This window comes from Paroedura picta, chromosome 3 (assembly GCF_049243985.1).
Source record: "Paroedura picta isolate Pp20150507F chromosome 3, Ppicta_v3.0, whole genome shotgun sequence".
Taxonomy (NCBI): domain Eukaryota; kingdom Metazoa; phylum Chordata; class Lepidosauria; order Squamata; family Gekkonidae; genus Paroedura; species Paroedura picta.
Window position 1 is genome coordinate 69,831,683 of NC_135371.1, and position 24,110 is coordinate 69,855,792.

General features: G+C 46.6%; 1 protein-coding gene across 1 annotated transcript; it reads right to left on the reverse strand.

The window, feature by feature from the left end:
* Positions 1-3,611: 3,611 nt before the first annotated feature.
* LOC143832245 (trypsin inhibitor ClTI-1-like) lies at positions 3,612-20,299 on the reverse strand. Its single transcript, XM_077326377.1, has 4 exons — positions 20,143-20,299; positions 15,578-15,654; positions 12,842-12,951; positions 3,612-3,771 (listed from the first exon to the last, which is right to left on the reverse strand). The coding sequence occupies exons 1-4, from the start codon at positions 20,195-20,197 to the stop codon at positions 3,726-3,728; spliced, it is 288 nt and encodes a 95-aa protein (XP_077182492.1). The 5' UTR covers positions 20,198-20,299; the 3' UTR covers positions 3,612-3,725.
* Positions 20,300-24,110: the final 3,811 nt, after the last annotated feature.

The window sequence follows — 24,110 nt, forward strand, 5'->3', positions numbered from 1 at the left end:
TTTTGCCGGTCCTGACGGCCCACCAAGAGGAAGGGCATTCCACACCATACTGAAAAATCGCTTGGAAGCTGGGGGAACACAGAGAGCCAGACTTGTGAAGCAGTTCTTATCTGGTAGCTGGACAACAAGGGGAAAGCCATATTTCAGACTGCAATGGAATACAGGAGGGGGGAACCTCAGCTGATGATCTCAGTGTGTCCATAGAGTCAGGATCAGCCCCCTGCTCTCTGCCATGGTTGGTTCAGGTTGACACAAGACACTCCATCTTTGTGTGTATGTACCCTCTTTTGCTTTATGACTCTGTAGCAACTCTTTGAACCTCTGTTCCCCTTTGATGACCCTAAGCATTTTCCGACCCCATTCTCCTAGGGATGGGGGATTTGGATTCAGAAACGTCCGAATCGCCTGAATCCGGCTCGATTCGGATGTTTCCGAATCGGAAACAGTCCGAATCGGGCCCCCACGTGTTTAAAACTCTCTGAATCACCGAGATTCGGTGATTCAGCTGCTGAATCGATTCAGATTTGAATCGATTCGGCAGAGTCAGAGGCCAGGCAGCCGTTGCCTGTAGCCTCTAGCTGCCCTTTCTATTTTTTTTCTGATTTTTCCCACCGAAAATGGCGGCGGGGGGGAGGGGGAAGAGAGTGGCCAATCAGAATGCCTGTAGCTTTTCAGCTCAGGCATTCTGGCCACTCACTGAACACTTTTCATTTTTAAATCCCCTTGCTTTGTAGCCTGCCCAGGAGGAGGCTACTTAAAGCAAGGGGCTGCTTGCTGGAGCTCACTTAAGCTCTCTGGTTGGCTGGCTTGCTGTGCTGCTCCCAAGCTCCCTGCCTGGTTGAGCGGCCTGCCTGCCTGCCTCCTGGACTCTGGACCTCCTGGACCTGGCCTGGTGGACATCGCTGGAGAAGACAGCAAACTGTTTTAGGGTTTTTTCCCTCTCTTTTCCTATTTTTCTCTTTTTTCCCTCCCTCTTCTCCCTCTCCCTCTCTCCTCTTTGTTGCCTTTGGGTTTCTGTGGGTGGGGGTCTGGGGGGGTTGGGAATTGTGTTAGCTGTGTTTAAAAACTTTAAAGTTAAAGTGTGTTAGTGTGTTTGCTGTTTGGTTTTGTTTAAAAGTATTTTTGGAGTGGGGTTGGGACTTGTATTTGAAGTTGTACTGTTTCTGGGTTTTTTTTGGGGGGGGGGTTATTTGATTGTTTTGGTTTTTTATCCCCAGGTTTTCTCAGTTGCCACCTTTGGGCTTCGTGCCCTGGGTGGCTGCTGGTTGTTTGGTGGTTGTAGGTGTTTTTTGGTGGGGGGCATAGTTTCAGTTTGGGGGGGAATTGTGATTGTTCTTAGGTTGGTTTAGCTGTTAGGGCCTTGCAGGGCCAGTTTTTCTTGGTAGCCACCTTTGGGGGAGTGCGCTGGGTGGCTGCTGGTTGTTTGTTTGTTTAAGCTGTTTCTTTGGTTGGCCTAAGTAGAGTTAGCTTGTTTGGTTTGGCACTTTGGGCCTTGCAGGGCCAGTTATTATTGGTTGCCAGCTTTGGGGGAGTGCGCTGGGTGGCTGGCAGCTGGTTGGTGTTTTAGAGGTTGTTTCCTGGGGGGAATTGCGGCATTCTTCTTGGGGTGCCCAATTAGTGACACTTTAAATAGGCAGTAAAATCCATAGTTTCAGGAAAAATTATAAAATCCTACTAATTTTTTAGAATAGATAGATTCTTTCCTAAGTAGCTAGATAGGATTGCATTTTTATAAGATAAGAGTGATTTGGGATCTAGGCTAAAAAGAACTTTCTTAGTAGTTTAAAAAAATTGAAACCAGCAGGGGCTGTGCCTTTCTGAAAGCCAGCTTTCCTGATAGAGACAGGAATTGATCGTGGAAATTCAGTTGATGTTGTTTACTTGGATTTTAGTAAAGCTTTTGACAAGGTTCCCCATGATGTTCTGATGGATAAGTTGAAGGACTGCAATTTGGATTTTCAGATAGTCAGGGGGATAGGGAATTGGTTAGAGAACCGCACTCAAAGAGTTGTTGTCGATGGCGTTTCATCAGACTGGAGGGAGGTGAGTAGCGGGGTACCTCAGGGCTCGGTGCTCGGCCCGGTACTTTGTAACATATTTATTAATGATCTAGATGAAGGGGTGGAGGGACTACTCATCAAGTTTGCAGATGACACCAAATTGGGAGGACTTGAAAATACTCCGGAAGATAGAGAAAGAGTTCAACGAGATCTGAACACAATGGAAAAATGGGCAAATGTGAACAAGATGCAATTTAATAAGGGCAAGTGTAAAGTTCTGCATCTGGGTCAAAAAAATGAAAAGCATGCCTACTGGATGGGGGATACGCTTCTAGGAAACACTGTGTGTGAATGAGACCTTGGGGTACTTGTGGATTGTAAACTAAACATGAGCAGGCAGTGTGATGCAGCGGTAAAAAAGGGGAATGCCATTTTGGGCTGTATCAACAGGGGCATCACATCAAAATCACAAGATGTCATAGTCTCATTGTATACAGCACTAGTCAGACCACACCTGGAGTACTGTGTGCAGGCCTCACTTCAAGAAGGACATAGATAAAATTGAAAGGGTACAGAGGAGAGTGACGAAGATGATCTGGGGCCAAGGGACCAAGCCCCATGAAGATAGGTTGAGGGACTTGGGAATGTTCAGCCTGGAGAAAAGGAGGTTGAGAGGGGACATGACAGCCCTCTTTAAGTATTTGAAAGGTTGTCACTTGGAGGAGGGCAGGATGCTGTTTCTGTTGGCTGCAGAGGAGAGGACACATAGTAATGGGTTTAAACTACAAGTACAACGATATAGGCTAGATATCAGGAATTAATTTTTCAGTCAGAGTAGTTCAGCAGTGGAATAGGCTGCCTAAGGAAGTGGTGAGCTCCCCCTCACTGGCAGTCTTCAAGCAAAGGTTGGATACACACTTTTCTTGGATGCTTAGGGCTGATCCTGCGTTGAGCAGGGGGTTGGACTAGATGGCCTGTATGGCTCCTTCCAACTCTATGATTCTATGATTCCTCTGTTCTTCTAATTTCCAATGTATCTAACAAACTTTAACAAACACCCCTCATGAAAGCACTAACTTGCTTCTCTTCTGTTATTATGAGAATTTCAGTAATGTCACAGCAAATGTTGAAATGATCTTTACCTACAACCTTTGGGATTTCCTAATTCTGTCACAAGTATGCCACCTAGTGTTCCCAAAGTAGGTTGTTCATTCCAAGCTATAAATTTGCTTTTATTTCCTTCTGTACAAAATTCATCTTGAAATATTGTTTGTCGTTTAACTAAGATTAACACTTGTAACTTGATGTTAATATAGTGTTTCTCTTCTATGAAGAAATACCAATTGAAGCAAAAATCCCCAACTAAAACACATCTTGGAGTGCTTCCAAGTGTTGCTATCTATATGAAAATTTCTAAAAAGAATATCCATATACAGCACTTTCTCAACTCAATTATGTTCACAGGGCCAGTTTGCTTCCAGAAAATGTAGTAGCAAATGAGATTGTAAACAAACTCCTTCATCATCTGCTTCAACGATCCTTGCTAAAATCTGAATCCAAACCCTAAGCCACTCCCCTGCCCCAATAGCAAACATGGAACCCACAGCACAATAAAGTGTTAGTTTTTTATTGCCTAAAATTAGGAGATTAAACAGCAAAGTGATACACGTCTTTGTCAGGAACACTTGGGAAACCCATTCCTGAATTCTGCAGCAGAAACGGCTTTCAGCATTCTCCAGCCTCGAGAATCCCAATATTCATTTTCTTCTTCCTGCAAAAGAGGATAACTCATACCAGGAAATAGTTCTCATTCCTCAGCACAAAGCAGAGATCTCCACGTTCAGCTTTGTGGAAACCTGAGCATGGGTATTTCTGATAGTCACTACAAAGGCCAAGCAAATTAATTCTTGAAAGCCCCTTAGGTAAGACTTCGTGACATGGTTTATCCATACAATGTGCTTTATAACTTAATGGCAGAAATAGTTATTAAGTACTTGATTAGGAATAGCAGGTAGGTTGAGGGGAGGGGGGAAGAAATGTGGCAGCAATGGAGGCAGGGTGGGGAAGGAGATGGCAGCATAGGGAAAAGCAGAGAGCAGCATGGGAGAATTAGAGCAGAAAATATGCAGGACGGGCTTTCTGCTCCAAGCCTCCTTTCCCCTACTTTTTCCTTAGTAAGTTGATGTGGGGATCTGCATTTGGAGCAGAAAACATATCTGCCACATTTTCCAACTGTAGCCCAGCCCCTCTCCTTCTTTCACCCTAAAATAAGCTGGCTGGCTGTGGCAGGATGCATTTGGAGCTGAAAGTGGAATGGACTTTCATCTATTCTTCTGTTACTGTGAAGCCACCCACTACTGTCATGTTTGCAATCAGAGGAGCCTTGGAACTGAAAACCTGCTTGGTGTACTTTCAGTGGCATCATTCCCCCCCCCCCCCAAAATCATCTGTTCTCTGAGGAACCAGACAGAACAAGAAGGAAGGAATCAGGGGCCAGCAGGGGATGGAGTTTCCTTCCCCACACATTATCATGGGTACCATTTTTATTCGGTTTTATGGCCATTCATGCTATCAGTGGAGAGTATCCTAAGTGTGACTATACTCACATGACTTCCAAAAGCCACTATGGGCTCCCAGGTATTCCTTTTGTGATCCCCTCACACTACCTACACTCAACATCTTATGAAAACAAATCACATAACTTGCCAGATCTATTGGTCCCAAAGGAGAACAGGGCTGCTCTGGTTGCCTCTTCTCCGTGGCTCCTTGTATACAAGCAGGAGTAAGACAGGGTGAAATGAGCCCCCATCTGCCAAGCATGAAGAACCCCCAAGGTATTCAAGAAAATCTTGCTTTGTTTAAAAACTGCACCCCTTTGAATATTCAAAAATCTGCCCAAACCTGCAGAGAACTTTACATGTGCAGTCTGAAGGATTGTTCATTTCTGCCCAAGCACTGGCAGGGGCAGTTTTGTCAGAATTTCGGATATACCTGTACAGTAGATTCATGTGCAGTTTCCATTATTGTTAGAATGTATCCTGTGCCTTCTAGAAAAAGCTTTACATTATCTGCTTTGAAGTTCAAACCTACTTAGAAGAAGAATTGGTTCTTATATGCTGCTTTTCTTTACCCGAAGGAGGCTCAAAGCGGCTTACAGTCACCTTCCCTTTCCTCTCCCCACAACAGTCACCCTGTGAGGTGGGTGAAGCTGTGAAAGCCTTGATATCACTGCTTGGTCAGAACAGTTTTAGCCAGAATAAATTTTTAGGTTCAAGGTTTCTTCTGTGTTCTTTTATTAATATCAGTCTTTATTCTTTTGGTGATGGAGGGGGCAAGGAAGCTTGTAGCCAGATGCGGATGTTGGATTTTTGTAGGGCAAACTTTAATAAACTCAGAGACATGATGAGTGTCATACCATGGACGAGAATGCTGGAAGGGAAGGGAGCATGTGAAGGGTGGGTGCTACTCAAACAAGAGCTATTGAATGCTCAATCCAAGACTATCCCAGAAAGACGAAAACACTGCAGGAGCTCTAAGAAGCCTATTTGGATGAACAGAGAACTTCAAGAGGAACTAAGAAAGAAAAGGGAAATGTTCAGGAAATGGAGGGAAGGACGGAGCTCTAAAGAAAAGTACCTACAGGTTACTAGGCACTGTAGATCAATCATTAGAAAGGCCAAAGCTGAGAGTGAGCTAAGATTGGCCAGGGAAGCCCATTGTAACAAGAAAAGATTTTTCAGTTATGTGAGGAGCAAACGTAAAGTAAAGGAGGCAATAGGCCCACTGTTGGGTGCAGATGGACAAACTCTAATGGAGGATGCAGAGAAAGCAGAAAGGCTCAGCACCTATTTTACATCTGTTTTTTCCCACAGGTCAAAGGATTTAGGCACACCTGGAGATGGCAGTAGCCAAGGGATAGCGTCTGGGTGGCAGGTTGACATGGACAGAGAGGTTGTCGAGAGGCATTTAGCCACACTGGATGAGTTCAAATCCCCTGGGCCGGATGAAATGCACCCGAGAGTCCTCAAAGAACTTGCAGAACCCTTGTCCATCATCTTCGGGGCCACTTTAAGGACTGGAGTTATCCCGGAGGACTGGAAGAGAGCAAATGTTATTCCGATCTTCAAAAAAGGGAGGAAGGATGACCAGGGAAACTATAGACCAGTGAGTCTGACCTCTGTTGTGGGGAAGATAATGGAGCAGATATTAAAGGGAGCAATCTGCATACATCTGGAGGACAATTTGGTGATCCAAGGAAGTCAGCATGGACCTGTCTCCAACAGGTCCTGTCAGACGAACCTGGTTTCCTTTTTTGAGTAAGTAAGGTTTGCTGGATCGTGGAAATTCGGTTGATGTCGTTTACTTGGATTTTAGTAAAGCTTTTGATAAGGTTCCCCATGATGTAAGAGCCTCTTGTGGCGCAGAGTGGTAAGGCAGCCGTCTGAAAGCTTTGCCCATGAGGCTGGGAGTTCAATCCCAGCAGCCGGCTCAAGGTTGACTCAGCCTTCCATCCTTCCGAGGTCGGTAAAATGAGTACCCAGCTTGCTGGGGGGTAAACGGTCATGACTGGGGAAGGCACTGGCAAACCACCCCGTATTGAGTCTGCCATGAAAACGCTAGAGGGCGTCACCCCAAGGGTCAGACATGACTCGGTGCTTGCACAGGGGATACCTTTACCTTTACCTTTACCCATGATGTTCTCATGGATAAATTGAAGGACTGCAATCTGGATTTTCAGAAAGTTAGGTGGATAAGGAACTGGTGAGAGAACTGCACTCAGAGTTGTTGTCAATGGTGTTTCATCAGACTGGAGGGAGGTGAGTAGCGGGGTACCTCAGGGCTCGGTGCTCGACCCGGTACTTTGTAACATATTTATTAATTATCTAGATGAGGGGGTGGAGGGACTACTCATCAGGTTTGCAGATGACAAACTTGGGAGGAATGGCAAATACTCCAGAAGATAGAGACAGAGTTCAACGGGATCTGAACACAATGGAAAAATGGGCAAATGAGAACAAGATGCAATTTAATAAAGATAAGTGTAAAGTTCTGCATCTGGGTCAGAAAAATGAAAAGCATGCCTACTGGGTGGGGGAAACGCTTCTAGGTAACACTGTGTGTGAACGAGACCTTGGGGTACTTGTGGATTGTAAGCCAAACATGAGCAGGCAGTGTGATGCAGCGTTAAAAATGCCATTTTGGGCTGTATCAACAGGGGCATCACATCAAAATCACAAGATGTCATAGTCCCATTGTATACGGCACTGGTCAGACCACACCTGGAGTACTGTGTGCAGTTCTGGAGGCCTCACTTCAAGAAGGACGTAGATAAAATTGAAAGGGTACAGAGGAGAGCGACAAGGCTGATCTGGGGCCAAGGGACCAAGCCCCATGAAGATAGGTCGAGGGACTTGGGAATGTTCATCCTGGAGAAAAGGAGGTTGAGAGGGGACATGATAGCCCTCTTTAAGTATTTGAAAGGTTGTCACTTGGAGGTGGGAGGATGCTGTTTCCGTTGGCTGTAATGGAAAGGACACACAGCAATGGGTTTAAACTTCAAATACAACGATATAGGCTAGATATCAGGAAAAAGTTTTTCACAGTCAGAGTAGTTCAGCAGTGGAATAGGCTGCCTAAGGAGGTGGTGAGCTCCCTCTCACTGGCAGTCTTCAAGCAAAGGTTGGATACACACTTTTCTTGGATGCTTTAGGATGCTTTGGGCTGATCCTGCGTTGAGCAGGGGGTTGGGCTAGATGGCCTGTATGGCCCCTTCAAACTCTATGATTCTATGATTCTATGATTCTATAAAAGGGAAAAACAAATATTTTAACATTCATCTACCCCTGACATATTTATGAATGACAACCCATTGTCCCTGTCCTAGGAAGAAGTGGAGAGGTTACTTGCTTTAGTGAGGCCAATTACATGCTCATTGGATCCATGCCCCTCATGGCTTTTAAAAACAAGTGATGAGGGCAATTCCCGGAGGGGCTGAAAAGAGCTGTGGTTCAGCCACTCCTGAAGAAACCATCTTTAGATCTGTGAGACCTCAGCAACTACTGTCCGTTTTAGCATCTAGCACTCCTGGGAAAGGTGGTTGTATGAGTGGCTGTATATCACTGCCTAGTGTGCCTAGAAGAGACTTTGATCCTGGTCTCCTTTTAATCCAGTTTCTCCCTTGACTACAGGGTGGAGACAGCACTGGTTGCCCTCATGGATGACCTTCAGAGAGACCTGGACTGAGGTGGATCAGCACTGCTCATGATGTTAGACCTCACAGCAGCTTTAGATGCTGTCGACCATGAGCTGTTAGCTCACCTTCTTATTAATGCTGGATCCAGAGGCCATCACTTAAGTGGCTAGCCTCCTTTCTCCAGGGCCAAAGACAGAGGGTTGCAGTTGGGGAGGACCAGTCCCATATCTGGATACTCCAGTGTGGTGTGCCATGCGGTGGTCCTCTCACTAACCTTATTTAATATCCTCATGTGCCCTCTTGCCCAGCTGGTCTGATGTTTTGGATTTGGGTGTCATCAATATGGTCATGACACCTAGCTCTATCTCTAGAAAGTTGACCAGCCAAACTCCCCCCCCCCCCAACCAACTGGCCAGGTGTCTACAGGCTGTGGCTGAGTAGTTAAAGCAGAGTTGCCTAAAGTTGAACACTACAAAGATGGAGGTCCTGTAGCTGGGTAGAAAGGGCCCAGTGCAGGAAGCGTGCCTACCCAGACTGGATGGCAAACAACTTACTTCTACATAGACTGACAGTCACCTAAGGGTGATACTTGATGCCTCACTTTTACAGAGGTACAGGTCACCAAAGTAGCTCAGCAGGCATTTTTCCATCTACACCAGGCTAGGCTACTAGCACCAGACCACCTAGCCACAGTTATCCATGCAATGATCACCTCCAGACTAGACTTCTGTAAATTGCTCTACGTGAGCCTTTCCTTGTCCCTTCTCTGGAGACTACAGCTGGTCCAAATGTAACTGCCACTGTCCTCACGGGAGCACCGTAGAGGGATCACATATGCCATGTACTTAGGCAGCTACATTGGCTCCCAGTAGAGTAACGGATTAGATTCAAGGTACTAGTTCTGCCCTTCAAGACCATTTGTGGTCCGGGCCTAGTGTATCTGAGGGACCACTTCTCCTAATATGTCCCCTGAAGAGCATTACACTCAGCTGGTTTCAATAGGGTGTGCCTGGCATCGACATGGGCCAGGGCCTTTTCAGTCCTGGCCCCTACCTGGTGGAATGAGCTCCCAGAGGAGACAACAGCCTTGTTGGAACTTACTCAGTTCCACAGGGCCTGCAAGAGCTCTTCTACCAGACATTTGGTTAAGGCTGGGCTGCCAAAAAGTCTAAGAAAACACACACACACACACCACATACTATCCTTTGTAATATCTATACCCTGGTATTGGGGAGAGGCTGGTAGCAGGACTCTGGGGCGATTCTGGTGTTATTTTAGAGTGTTTCAACTGCTTATTTTATGATATTTTGGCATGATGTACACTACCCAAAGATGGCTTGGCCAAGAGGGGTGGTCTTATAAGTCTTATTAAAAAAAAATAAATAATAGGACATATTTCAAGATGAATGGTGTGCTGCTCAGTAATCTAGTATTGTTATTGTTCCAGAGACAATGCAGCAGTGATCAGTTCTTGCAAAATATGATATATTTTGCTGCTCTGACTTGAGCTGAACAGATTTATACCCCATCTGTCTTGAATCATAGAACTCCAGGTGACATGCAGAGGATTGCTATAAGCTCTTCAGACACTAACCAAATTCATCCATGCTTGGGTTCAGCAAGGCTCTTGCATTATGGATGGGCTTTCCAATGATTTTCTGGGTTCTGCTTCTCTTAGGGCATGCCTGTGTTTATATGTGGGGGGTTACCAGAGATGGAGAAGTTCTATACAGTCAATAAAAACAAGACCAGGAGCTGATTGTGGTTCAGATCATCAGCTTCTTGTTGCAAAATGTAGGCTTAAATTGAAGAAAGTAGGGAAAAGCACTAGGCCACTCATGTATGAACTAAATCATATCCCCGACGAATATACATTAGAGGTGACAAATAAAGGAATTAGATCTGATAGACAGAGTGCCTGAAGAACTATGGACGGAGGTCCATAGAAGAAAACAATAGAATGGGGAAGACCAGAGATCTTTTCAAGAAAATTGGAGATATGAAGAGAATGTTTCATGCAAAGATGGGTAAGGGACCAAAATGGTAGGGACCTCACAGAAGCAGAAGAGATTAAACAAAGGTGGCAAAATTAGACAGAAGAACTATACAAGAGCGAGCTTAACATCCCTGATGACCACAATGGGGTAGTTACTGACCTGGAGCCAGACATCCTGGAATGTGAAGTCAAATGGGCCTTAGGAAGTCTGAGCAACAATAAAGCTAGTGGTGGTGACAGCATTCCAGTTGAACTATTCAAAATCTTAAAGGACAATGCAGTAAAAGTGCTACACTCAATATGCCAGCAAATTTGGAACACTCAACAATGGCAACAGGATTGGAAAATGTCAGTTTACATTCCAATCCCAAAGAAGGGCAATGCCAAAGAATGTTCAAACTACTGCACTATTGCACTCATTTCTCATGCTAGCAAAGTTATGCTCAAAATTTTACAAGCTAGGCTCCAGCAATATGTGGACCGAGAACTTCCAGAAGTACAGGCAGGATTTCGAATAGGCAGAGGAACTAGAGATCAAATTGCCAACATACGCTGGATCATGGAGAAAGCTAGGGAGTTCCAGAAAAACATCTACTTCTGCTTCATTGACTATGCTAAAGCCTTTGATTGTGTGGAGCACAACGAATTGTGGCAAGTTCTTAAAGAGATGGGAATACCAGAGCATCTTATTTGTCTCTTGAGAAATTTATATGCAGGTCAAGAAGCAACAGTGAGAACTGAACATGGAATCACTGGTTGGTTCAAAATTGAGAAAGGAGTTTGGCAAGGCTGTATACTGTTGCCTTGCCTATTTAACTTGTATGCGGAGCACATCATGAGAAAGGTGGGATTAGAGGAGTCACAAATTGGGATCAAGATTGCAGGGAGAAATATCAACAACCTCAAATATGCAGATGATACCACTCTAATGGCAGAAAGTGAAGAGGAACTAAAGAGCCTGTTGATGCGGGTGAAGGAGGAGAGTGCAAAAGTTGGCTTGAAACTCAATATCAAGAAAACAAAGATCATGGCATCCAGACCTCTCAATTCCTGGCAAATAGATGGGGAAGAAATGGAGATAGTGACAGATTTTATTTTCCTGGGCTCCAAGATCACTGCAGATGGGGACTGCAGCAAAGAAATTAAAAGACGCTTACTCCTAGGGAGGAAAGCTATGGCAAATCTAGACAGCATCCTAAAAAGCAGAAACATCACCCTGCCAACAAAAGTGCATTTAGTCAAGGCTATGGTATTCCCAGTTGTAATGTATGGCTGCGAAAGTTGGACCATAAGGAAGGCCGAGCGTCAAAGAATTTAGGCTTTTGAACTCTGGTGCTGGAGAAGACTCTTGCGAGTCCCTTGGACTGCAAGGCGAACAAACCGGTCAGTCCTAGAGGAGATCAACCCTGACTGCTCTTTAGAAGGCCAGATCCTGAAGATGAAACTCAAATACTTTGGGAACCTCATGAGAAGGAAGGACTCCCTGGATAAGAGACTAATGCTGGGAGCGATCGAGGGCAAAAGAAGAAGGGGACAACAGAGAATGAGGTGGCTGGATGGAGTCAATGAAGCAGTAGGTGCAAACTTAAATGGACTCCGGGGAATGGTAGAGGACAGGAAAGCCTGGAGGATCGTTGTCCATGGGGTCGCGATGGATCGAACACGACTTCGCACCTAACAACAACAACAACCAGAGTTACCAGAGAGCCTCTTGTGGCACAGAGTGGTAAGGCAGCAGACATGCAGTCTGAAGCTCTGCTCATGATGCTGGGAGTTCAATCTCAGCAGCTGGCTCAAGGTTGACTCAGCCTTCCATCCTTCCGAGGTCAGTAAAATGATTACCCAGCTTGCTGGGGGGTAAACGGTAATGACTGGGGAAGGCACTGGCAAACCAGTGAGTCTGGTATTGAGTCTGCCGTGAAAATGCTAGAGGGCATCACCCCAAGGGTCAGACATGACCCGGTGCTTGCACAGGGGATACCTTTACCTTTTTTTACCATAGTTAAGGGAGCAAAAGGGCTCCTTTACTTGTAAGAGTTATATGGAAGAAGTAGTTTGTGAAGGCACAACTGATCTCCATAAGGAGACGTTCTACTGAACTGTTAAAAAGTACAGAAACCAATCCCCCTTTTTTCCCCTTTTTCTTTCTGGTTACCTTTCTATTTGACAGTTTGTAAAAGGTGACTGCTTACCCTGCTCCAGTTAAACCTATTTAAAATTGCCTTAATCTATGGGCCTCTGGAGCATCATAGTGGCTCCTTCCCTAAAGAAAAGGTTGCCTAGAGAGAACAGTCTTATAGGAGTCTCCTTGCTTTTGGGAGGCAGCCCAGATTCCAGAATTCATGTTAGGCAGGCTTTGCATTATTTTCTGCATTTGGTTTCCCACCTGAACATGGTCTGTATGGTGAAACAAAGTCTTATCGAATTGGGCAAAGGTGGGGTGCTCCCAACTTAAGGTAAATAGAGTTGATACAGGATGTCTTCTTCATAAACTTGCTTGATTTTTTTTCCAGGTTGGTTGGTTCAATAAATCGTATATCTTGTTGGTTATTTTGCCCTACCATGGTCTTTTAAAAACCAAGTAGAAAACTTAGAAGAAGATCAAAGGATTGAAAAACAATATCCACAAATGCTGGCAGAAAACACACTTACCGGTTCTCAAGGCAAAGTTCACATTCACTGGAATATTTCTTGTGGTTTGTGCCACAGACAGGATCACCGTTTTTGGGACATGTTTGTTGCTTGTATTGGTCACAGTCTGGCTGTAGAATACAACCATACAATTCAGTATCAGGGGTACCACCATTCTTTTAAAAGTGCAAGCATGGAATGTTCTTTTCCTAAGAGGCTTATGATGGAGAATGAGGTTTAACTTTGAGTGACAGAACCATAGGCAAAAATATGACTGAAACATTTTGTGCTAGGATCCCTTTTCTAAATTAATTGCCTGCTTTATGTGTTCAATTTAGTGCCAAAATGGACATGAGGGCATCCTTTGGCCCAACCTGTCGATGCTGTTATCATTTTAAAATCTACTTAAAAATACCATGAAGGCCAGCATGGCAGGCTGAGGAACTCTTTCCCCTCCACCACCTTTACAGACTTGAAACAGCTGTGCATCTCTTAGCAGCTGTTTCAACACCTGGAAAGGCATGGGGAGGGGGGAAAACAAGAGTGCCTCATCCCACCAAATTCTGGGCTTAAGTAGCATTAGGTTCTCTCAGTATTTTAAAATCCCATGGCACCTGGGAGTCACACCTTTGGATGCCACCCCATGTAGTCTGGCCCTCAGCCTCACATCCTACTCTGTCTGGAGACATCCATGCAAGAAGCATCAGCAGCATCAGCTTTCAGCTTTGTTCTGAAGGTGTCAGCATGAGGCGAAAGATGCCATACATTGAAGCAGGCCCCTTCTGCATGCAGATCATAGGCTCCACTAAGCTTCAGCCCCCTGACACAATAATTAGTAGCAATGCTAGACTGCTTTCAGCATTTCAGAACACCTTGCCTGTTTTGTCAAGTTATAAATCTTTAACTATCCCTGGATAACTGCTGCTGGGTGCTTGACAGTGAAGGACTAGCCAAAGGGACATACTGTGTACATGGCAGAGATAAGATCTGGACTGGGAACTGCCCAGACCATAGCACAGCCAATGTAGTATGCCAGCTCCATTTATGTTTCACTATAAAGAGAATTCAAATCTTATCTATCTTAAGAGATGGGCAGTTGTAAACTGCCCCTTTATTATTTAAATATCTTAATTCCTAATTTACAGGCAAAGAATGGAGGGACTCAACTTTTGCAAATAAATATATACAAGTGGGCACACAGAGATTTTCCCTAGGTGGAACACAGCTAGACCTTGCTTTATTAAAGGCCTTACAAGCAATGTGCTTTCTACACTCAACTGATGAAAATGGGGCTCATAGAGCTTTTCCTTTTAAACCAGAGCAAAGGAAATCCTCCTTAAAGGGGAATGTTGCTAGAGTGGTGGGCAAAGACTTGGCAGGAAAGGTCTGCCTGCAGCCAAGGGCAGAGGGAAAGAGAACACAGCACCACCTTCAAAATGGTGGAGTTAAGTGTTGTCTCTTCCTTTCAGCTCTTTGACAAGGTATTTTTTTCTTTAACAGTTGAGTAGTATCTCAGGTGTGAGCCACCACTCATCTGGCAGAGAGAGTGAGTCTTACTGGGCTCAGGAGAGTCCAGCAAGCTTATATTGGCATGCAATACAATGAGAGGGAAAACAGTGTGGAGAAGTAGCACCAGCAGGGAGTGAAATAGGAATGGTGGTTTGTAATGACTGTCCCTTCGGACCTCTAAACCGCTTGATGCTGTTTTTGCTGCATTGGCACAGTTTCATCACCCCCATCCCATGGAACCAGATCCTATCTCAAAGTTTCCTTTTTGTTTACATATTTGTGAACTGTTTTAGGTTCTCTGATTTTCACTCTTTGACCTCCAGTTTTATTTGATTTGTATATACATATGGTGTGCTTTTTAAACATATGCACAAGGTACATTGTTTCTATATATAAAATGTTATAAAGGTAAAGGTAAAGGTATCCCCTGTGCAAGCACCGAGTCATGTCTGACCCTTGGGGTGACGCCCTCTAGCGTTTTCATGGCAGACTCAATACGGGGTGGTTTGCCAGTGCCTTCCCCAGTCATTACCGTTTACCCCCCAGCAAGCTGGGTACTCATTTTACCGACCTCGGAAGGATGGAAGGCTGAGTCAACCTTGAGCCGGCTGCTGGGATTGAACTCCCAGCCTTATGGGCAAAGCTTTCAGACGGCTGCCTTACCACTCTGCGCCACAAGAGGCTCATTATAAAATGTTATATATAATACCAATTATTGATGGACATATCACACTGCAACAATGCATGGATTGTCTGGGAAAAATTCAGGATGGGAAATGGAATAAGGCATGGAAATCAAGAATCACAGGTTCAATATGTGTACAAGGAAAGAAATCAAAACTGGGTTTTCTGGCTGAAACAGTAGAGATGATGAGAAATGAGAGATGGTGCCTAGTTGGAGTGGAGGCTACACTGCTTTAGTCCTCTGAATCAGTGGTCCCCAACCTTTATGAGGCTGGGGACCGGCAGGGCATTGGGCCGCACCCGCAGGCCGCATTGGGCCGCACCCGGCCCTGATTCCCTCTCCCCGCCCTCCCGCAGTAAGTAGCTTCCCGGGCCGCAAGCTTGCGGCCTGGGAAGTTTTTTACTGCGGGGGGGGCGCGGAGAGGGAGCCGCGGCCCGGCGCCATGGCCTTTGCGGCCCGGCGCCGGGCCGCGGCCCGCGGGTTGGGGACCACTGCTCTGAATGACATTGCTAACTTCACCACATGTACTCAGGGAAGTGTTCTCACAAAAAAGTAACACTTACTTCAGTTCCCTCATTGCTGCTACTGTTACTTTCACTGGACTTATCATCATCATCTTTCTCATTACCATCACCATCTCCTAAAACACAGAAAGAGTGTTCTTTATTTATTATATTTATACTTCCAGTGGCGGCGGCGGTCCGATTGGGCGGTGGCTGCCTTGGGCAGCGTTGTTTTGGCCGCATCAGGCCGCCAGGCAGGGAGCCCCCGGCAGCTGCTAACGTTCTGGTTGAAACCAGAACTCCAACATGCGCCAGGAAATACTGGGGGGAAATTTGTTGAGAAAGAGGATGCACTTTCGATTCCTCCCCCGTCCGTCCGAGGAGGCAGCCGGGAGCTTGCAGGGCGCTGAGGGCCAGCACTAACCCCAGGCGCTTCCCGGAGGACGCGAGGATGGCCGCGGAGCCTCCCAGGGCCGCCAGAAGCGCGCAGGAGCCCGGCCCTCGAGGTCCGCTCCGACTGCCATCCACGACAGGCATGGGCGGCTCCCATGCAAAGGCACGAAGAAGCCAGGCGGGAGGCGAAGGGAAGGAGCGGCGGGTCTTGGCGGAGGGCAGGGCTCCAGGGGTGGGAAGGGAAGGGAAGGGGGCAAGTCCCCTCGAGGGTCGCCCTGCCCTGGCCAGAGGGGCGCTGCTTGAGAGGCGAGAGAGGAATGGCGGTTCACCGTGGCTCGCTGGTCCCAACTGTACTGCGGGTGCGTCTCGGCTCCCGGGTCGCCGGCGGCATTCCGGTCCCCGCTCTCAGCGCCCAGCGGCAGCTCTTTGGCCTCTTTCCTCCTCTTGGAGAAGAAGCAGCCCATGGTCGCCCTGCCGCTCCGCTCTGCGCACGCAGGCCTCGGCCGCTTCCGCCAGCCGCCCGAATGAACCGCGCCCGGCCCCGCTCCACCCCGGCCGAGTTCTGGGGTGGGGGGAGCAGGGGCCCTTCATTCGCTGTTAGTTATGCCTGGTCTCAATTAAATGCCTGGTGGAATAGCTGCTTTTTGCAGGCCCTGCGGAACTGTTTAAATTCCGTCAGGGCCCTGATCTCCTCTGGGAGCTCATTCCACCAGGTGGGGGTCAGAACAGAGAATGCTCTGGCCCTGGTTGAGGCCAGGTGGACTTCTTTAGGGCCAGGGACCATTAGCCTGTTGGTGGCGGTGGAGCCCAGAGCTCTTTTGGGGGCGTAGGCAGGGAGGCGGTCCCTCAGGTACACTGGGCCCTAACTGCAAATGGCCTTGAAGGTAATTACCATTTAGAAATCTAGTCTACTTTTAGCAGAACCTTTGATTACTGTTTGGTCAAAGCTTAATGGCATGTGGCAGGAGTAGGTCCAAAGGCTCATATCTGTTAAAGGGGAGACATACAGAGAAATCCTATGCAGAATCTAGTGCATAGGATTGCACTATTAGTCTAGTAGCAGAAGTTTTCTTCCATGGGAGAAAAACTCTCACTAAGTAGAAGGCTGCCTTTGGAAACAACAATAAAGGTTACCAAAAAAATATTATAGATTGGACACACAAATTTTTGCCCTTAAAAAGGTGCAGCACCATCATCTCTAAAATTTGAAGCTTTAAAAATATTACTTGATTTTTTTTTAAGTCATATGCCTTGTTTTCAAATAACAGTATATTTTGGCCCATGTTGGCTTCAATATATCAATGTTATTTCTTGCTATAGGTTTTGGAGTTGGGGGAGCAAGTAGCTTAACTTACCATCTCCATGTAAAATGTCCTATATCAAGGGCTGTTTCCCCTTTGGGGATTCTAATCAGAGCAACCATAAACCTGGTCTGAATCTGCACAGAGCTTTTATTCCAATCCCAGGTCGATTCAATCCCTGCCACCTACGCTCAATGTGATTTCCATTTTGATTTTGGGTGATTTAAAATTTCCCTCTGCAACAAGCATGATTGATCTGGAGTGACCCTACCTTTTCCCCATGATATCCTGGGTGGAGTCTGCACACAGCTTTTATTTCAATCCCAGGTCGATTTTCCCTCTGCAACAAGTATGATTGATCCAGAGTGACCCTACCTTTATCCTGCAATATCCTGGAGTGGTTTTAACCCTCAATATTTGAAGAATCAGATTGAGAAAGCATGAGAAAGCATGCAGAGCTCTGGCTGCTTCAAATTTGTTGCTGACTCCATGGTAGAGAAGCCCTGATTGGCCAAGGCAGCCCAGGTGACAAGCTTGCCTTAAAGGGGAAGCCCCTAATTTCTCTTAGCAGAAGCTCCCAGATGACTTCTGTCACTAGAAATCTGTGTCTTGTTTTTCTTTCTCCCTCCTCTGCTGTCTCCAATCCCCTCTTCCCCCCCTTCAAGAAAACAAATAAAGAGGCTCCGGCTGTGCTTGGCTCCCCCCTCCCATTCTGAACTTCCCTGACCTTGTGCAGAACTCTTTTGTGTTTAAATGGGGAGGGGGGGGTAGAGGAAGACCCGAGTTCAAATCAATCGGAATTCAATAGGATTGAAAATGAAATAAACAAAGTAAGTGCAGATTCAGCTCTGGATTGGAAATAACCCTCAATAGTTGAAAAATTGGCATGAGAAAGCGTACAGCTGTCTGCTTGTCCTGAACTAACTTGCTGCTGAGCTTCTGATGGCAGAGCCCTGACTGGCCAGGGCATCAGTTCAAAGGCTTTCTTGTTCCCAGGTTGCAAGCTTCCCTTAAATGGGAAGCTCTAACTTAGCAGAAGCTCCAGAAGCCCTAATGTCTCTTAGCAGAAGCTCCAGAAGCCCTAACTTCTCTCAGTAGATATTTGTCTCTTGGATTTATTCCCCCTCCTCTGCTATCTCCAATCCTCCCCTGCCCCCTTCAAGAAAAGAAAGAAAGAGGGTCCTGCTGGACCATTTATGTACTTGGAACTTCACTGCCTCAGCTCCCATGCAGGAGCACAAATCTGGGGTGGATGAGGTGGACCACGCCAAATGCTCCCCCATGTGGGTTCAGGAAAAGGTGGGGCAACCTGACAAAGCTAAACCTCCAGTGCATAAACAGTCCTGCGCTTGGCTCTCCTCCACTTCTGAGCTTCCCTAATCATGTGCAGAACAGTTTTTTGTTTCAATGGGGGGGGGGGGAGGATAGAGGAAGACCCAATTTCAAATCAATCTGAATTCAGCAAGATCCACAATGGAATAAAAAAAATAAGTGCAGAATCAGCCCAGGTGTAAACAAAATGAGATGTCTTATGCTTTTTAATAGAATAAAAATAACGGATTATCTCCCTCTCCCCTGACCAAACTAGAAAAGAATGTTTTATATCACTAAAAACACTTGCTCTCTTTTGTTGCTTACCCACTCTCCAGCTACACTCCTGGGCTATCTTTCAAATGTTTTGTATTGCTCCTGATCTAATGCAACGCACCAGTGAGGTATCATTTCCACCCTAGAATTAGGGGTGCCAGTCTCCAGAGAGTGATTGGAGATCTCCAAAAATCACAACTACTCTATAGACTACAGAGATCAACTCCCTTACAGAAAAATATTGTGCTGGAAGATGGATTCCACAGCATTATAGCCCAATGAGGTCCCACTTCTCCCCCAATCCCATTTTTCTGAGCTCCCGCTCTGAAATCACTGTATTATTGTTAAACTGAGTTATCTGTATTGTTTATATTTTATGTGAACCACCCTGAGCCTTCGGGGAGGATGGTATATAAATATAATAAACAAATAAATACATAAATGAAATATCCGGCTATTTCTCAATCCAGAGTTTACAAACCTTCCTGGAATGATAATGTTCTGAATGTGAACAAGCAACCAACATTTTATGTTGATCACAAACTTCTCAGATTTCACTTCTCATTTCTAAGATTTCTGGTCCCTTTCCATATTGGTCCTGTGTCCTTCTGTGTTCTTCTTCCTTCAGATCCCCAGCAGCATTTTGATTGTTACATTTAGAAGAAGAAGAAGAAGAAGAAGAAGAAGAAGAAGAAGAAGAAGAAGAAGAAGAAGAAGAAGAAGAAGAAGAAGAAGAAGAAGAAGAAGAAGAAAAGAGTTGGTTCTTATATGCCACTTTTCTCTACCCGAAGGAGGCATAAAGCGGCTCACAGTCGCCTTCCCTTCCCTCTCCCCACAACAGACACCCTGTGAGGTGGGTGAGGCTGAGAGAGCCCTGATATTCCTGCTCGGTCAGAACAGTTTTATCAGTGCCGTGGCGAGCCCAAGGTCACCCAGCTGGCTGCATGTGGAGGAGTGCAGAATCGAACCCAGCATGCCAGATTAGAAGTCCGCACTCCTAACCACTACAGCAAACTGGCTCTCTTTAGATGACATATTACAAGGATGTTTGTTTTGAAATAATAAACACTTTGCTAGACTTCAGGCCTTTAAAGACTTACAAAGTTATAGACTTTGCCTCCCACCAAAAAAGCTTATTCCACAATATGTTTGCTAGTCTTTATGGTGTTTTGCTGCAACAGACGGACACAGTGACCTTTATAATTTACTCCATAACATATTATGAGATCCATTCCCCAAGCCTATTTTCTCATATCTCTGCTTGGTACAGTCTGAAAGAAGTTGCTGGGACAGCCTGGCATTTGAAAGAAATCAAAAATAGAATGAATTCCATGTTGCACTCACCTCGGCTACAGAAGACCACTACAGCAAAAAGAAGGAATATGGTAGTTACTCTCATTGTCAATGGGTGGCTGAAGGCTGACTTCAAACACAGAACTTTCCCAGAAGGACTGTTTCTTGTGTGCTCTATTTATGGCAGCACAGACTCTGCTCACTGTTGATAACACTTGCCAGACAATCAGGTGATATAGGGAGGGACTTGGAAGAGGAGCACAAAGAGGATGGTATAATACAAAAACATAAAAAGACAGACAAACAAAACTCCCCAACTGGGATAATTTGTCAGAGCCAGTTTGATTACCTGTGTCGTTTCATAACTAGACCTTGAAAGTTTGTATGATCTCACCTGGATGGCTCAAGATAGCTGGATCTTGTCAGATCTTAGAAACTAAGCAGGATTGGCCCTGGTTAGTATCTGGCTGAGAAACCACTAAGGAATTCCAAGGTTGATACAAACAGGCTCTTGTCTTCAAAAGCCAATGGGGTCAGCATAAGCCAACTAAGATTTGATGGCACTTTCCATTACCATAATTTATCTGTCTAGTAGTGCATTTGAATTCTGCTGTTCCGCTATGAAACTCCGGGTGGTACATATGGTTCTAACATATTCTCACAATCTTGTGAGGTATATGAAGTGGTGTCAAGGACTCCTCTGGTCCCTCCTTGTCCAAAAACTCCTCAGAAGAAGAACCATTAGGATCTTTTGGAGAAGACCCTCTACCATCTCTCTCATAACCAAGATGGCGACCAGGACGGACGCTGAGCGCGAGCTCCGCCATCCTAGATATTTTTAGAAGGGTTTAGGCTTGTTCAGCCCTAAGTACTCATTGGGGGGTAGAACAGAGACCTTCCCCAAGAGTGTGGCTTCAGGTTACCGGAGAATCAGCCGCCCTAAAACCAAGGCTGAGGAGGAGGAGAAGCTGTGTAAGAACACTGAACGCTGAACAGAGAGGAGAGACGAACAAGGAGGCGGAGATGGAGGCGAACGGAGGGAGTGAGAGCCTTGAGAGCCTGAGAGACATGGGAGGTGAGGAGGCGAGGAGGAATACAGCAGTGAATAAAAGCTGGCTGGCAGGAGAGGAGGACAGATGGCGGTAAACAAGGACAGGCAGGGGTTTGAGGGGATAAGTGACGAGCCGAGACTGTGAGACGCGCTGTACCAAGAGGCTAAGACCTGGGAGGTTGCTCCGGAGGTTGCTGGGTGTGAGCCGAGAACACTCCAAGAGCTGCAAATGACTTACAGCAAGCGGAGGAGTATGGAGTCCGCGAGCTTGTGAGTAGCCGGGGAGACTGCGTTTTGTCTGTTGGAATGTTGCACATGAGATCTGTAAAGGAAGAATGCTCCACAGCTTCCAAGTCCCTGTTTGGCTCGCCTTTTTCCTCCTTTCTTTCCCCTCCCCCCTCTTGTCCTCCTTCCCGCCCCACCCCCCGGCTGAATCTTATCTGGAGGGCGCGACAAGTTTCCAGCCATGGGGACTGCTCCTTTTGAAACCAGCCACCAGACGTGCTGAGGACGGAGACCAGCCCCTTCAAATTGGAGAGGCTGGAAGCTCAGCGGAGCTAGCCAGGACCAACGTAGAGCCTGGCCAGCCTCTCCCCTGCAGTAGCAGGGTCGAAGAGGCTTGAGCCAGTGCAGCTGGCTCATGCTGGGCTGAGTAACATTGGAGTTCCTGCAACTGCTGTGGGCAGTCTGTCCCCAAGGTAGAACTGGAATTGGATTCTTGTTTGTTCTATTGATGGCTGGAGAGTGGTGAGATGACAGTCGCATGGTGCCACCTCCTGGCTGGCTGAAGAACTTCTCCTTTTTAAAATCATTCTAACTCTGGGGAAATTATTTTTATTGTATTTTTTGACTAGATAGTGAGACAAGGGGCATGCCAGAGAAGAGCAGTTGGATCCTCTGGCTGGATACCTGGCATAACACTCCTTGGGGTATAGCTATAGCTGTAAGTAGAAGGGCAGGTAGTGGGTGGGATTTTTCTTGGGGTTGGGAGGGCTGTGGGTGGCTTGGTTAGTTCAGTCAGCATTGTAGCTGTAGTCAGGTTAGGTTTAGGTCTGCTCTACTGGAATGGGGCAAAGGGAGGAGAGCGGGGATGCCGACATGGGAACCCCGCCCGGGACTTTGATCCCAGTACTTTCGGGCCAAGGCAAGTATAGCGGTGGGAGGAGATTCAATAATAGGGGGCAGCGACATACGTAGGTCCAAGAAGGCATGGAATTTCCATGGAGTCGGAGTCAGTCAAGAATGTGGTTATCTGGCTGGTGTACCAATCACCCATTGCATCTCTGGATTCCCTGCCAGGCCTGCTGGAGTTGGCGGCCCTCTGGGCGTTGCAGTATCCAAAACGTCTGACTATGGGTGACTTCAACATCCATGCAGACGTGCCAACTCCAGGACTTGGCCTGGACCTGGTGTCAGCCATGGAGACACTAGGGTTCTCACAATTTATTGCTGGTCCCACTCATCAGGCCGTGCACACCCTCGACTTGATCTTTGGTGCAGATGTAGTGGTAGATCTGGTGGCGAATAACATCGTTCCATGGGCAGACCACCATGCCCTGAAGGCTCGACTGAGGATACCACCCCCTCCCCGTTTGTGTGACCCACCCGCAGAGACTTATGGATTCTGAGAGATTCCTGAATGCTCTGCAGGACCTGATGCCCTCTGGCATCTTGTTAGCAGCTTTGGTGGAGGACTGGCAATCCCGCCTTACAGCTGCCATAGTCGAGATTGCTCCTAGGCGTCCTGTCCGCCTAAGCCTCAAACAGGCTCCATGGTATACTCAGGAGCTCCAGGAGAGGAAGAAGGAAGTGAGACGACTTGAGCGAGTGTGGAGGAAGACTCCTGATGAGGCCACACGAACCTCTCATCGCACGCTTATGAAGGTGTATGAGAATGCGGTGAAAGCGGTGAAACGAGACTTCTACGCCACAGAAATCGCATATGCAAGCTCTCGCTCGGCTCAATTATTTAGAGTGATTAGATCTCTTACCGCCCTTGAAGACAGGTGCCAAATAATAAGGAAACTGGACTTAAGCGGTGTGACCCTGTCAGTTACCGCCCAGTCTCGCATCTTGCATCTCTGGGTAAGGTGATAGAGCGGGCAGCGGTGGACCAACTACTAGCATTTCTGGAGGAAATTTCGGCCCTAGATCCATACCAGTCTGGCTTCCATCCTGACCACAGGGTGGAGACCGTGCTGGTCACCCTGACAGCCAATATCCGGTGCCAGCTGACCCGGGGTGGCTCTGCCATACTCATGTTGTTAGATCTGTCGGCTGCATTCAATGTAGTCGACCACGAGATATTGGCTCACCGCCTCGCCAGAACTGGAGTTAGAGGGACTGTGCTGCAATGGCTGGTCTCCTTCCTCCGGAACTGATCTCAGAGGGTTGCAGTGGGGTATGAGTTGTCAGACCCCTGTGGGCTCACTTGTGGGGTTCCGCAGGGAGCGATACTCTCCCCCACGCTTTTAAACATCTATATGCGCCCTCTAGCCCAGCTGGTCCGGGGCTACGGCCTGGGATGTCACCAGTATGCGGATGATACCCAGCTCTACCTCCTAATGGATGGCTGGCTGGACTCCTCCCCCTATACATTTGCCAGTTGTTTGGAAGCGGTGGCTGGATGGCTCAGGCAGACTCGTCTGAAACTCAACCCCTCAAAGACAGAGGTCCTGTGGCTAGGGAGAAGAGGGCAGGACCAGGAAGCTCGCCTCCCATGCCTGGATGGGGTGCAATTAACACTGCACCGGTTGCCAGGAATTGGGTGACTTTTTTTTTTGAATTTTTTGTTGTTTATTATTATTATATATAAAGTACAGAAGATAGAAAAAGAAGGAAAAAAAGAAAGTGACCAGCTGATAGGTAGTTATTATATCCTAGTCTATACATCATCTATAAAGATATACCTTACATAGTATAGTCTGATATTATCTCAAGAAACATGTAGTCAGTTCCCATTGCATAT

Coding starts and splice junctions, on each gene's coding strand:
- LOC143832245 (XM_077326377.1), bottom strand. CDS start 20,197: ATGAGAGTAACTACCATATTCCTTCTTTTTGCTGTAGTGGTCTTCTGT. Junction 12,952..15,577: donor GCAGCAATGAGGGAACTGAA/GTAAGTGTTACT, acceptor TGTATTCTACAG/CCAGACTGTGACCAATACAA. Junction 3,772..12,841: donor GAACTTTGCCTTGAGAACCG/GTAAGTGTGTTT, acceptor CCTCTTTTGCAG/GAAGAAGAAAATGAATATTG.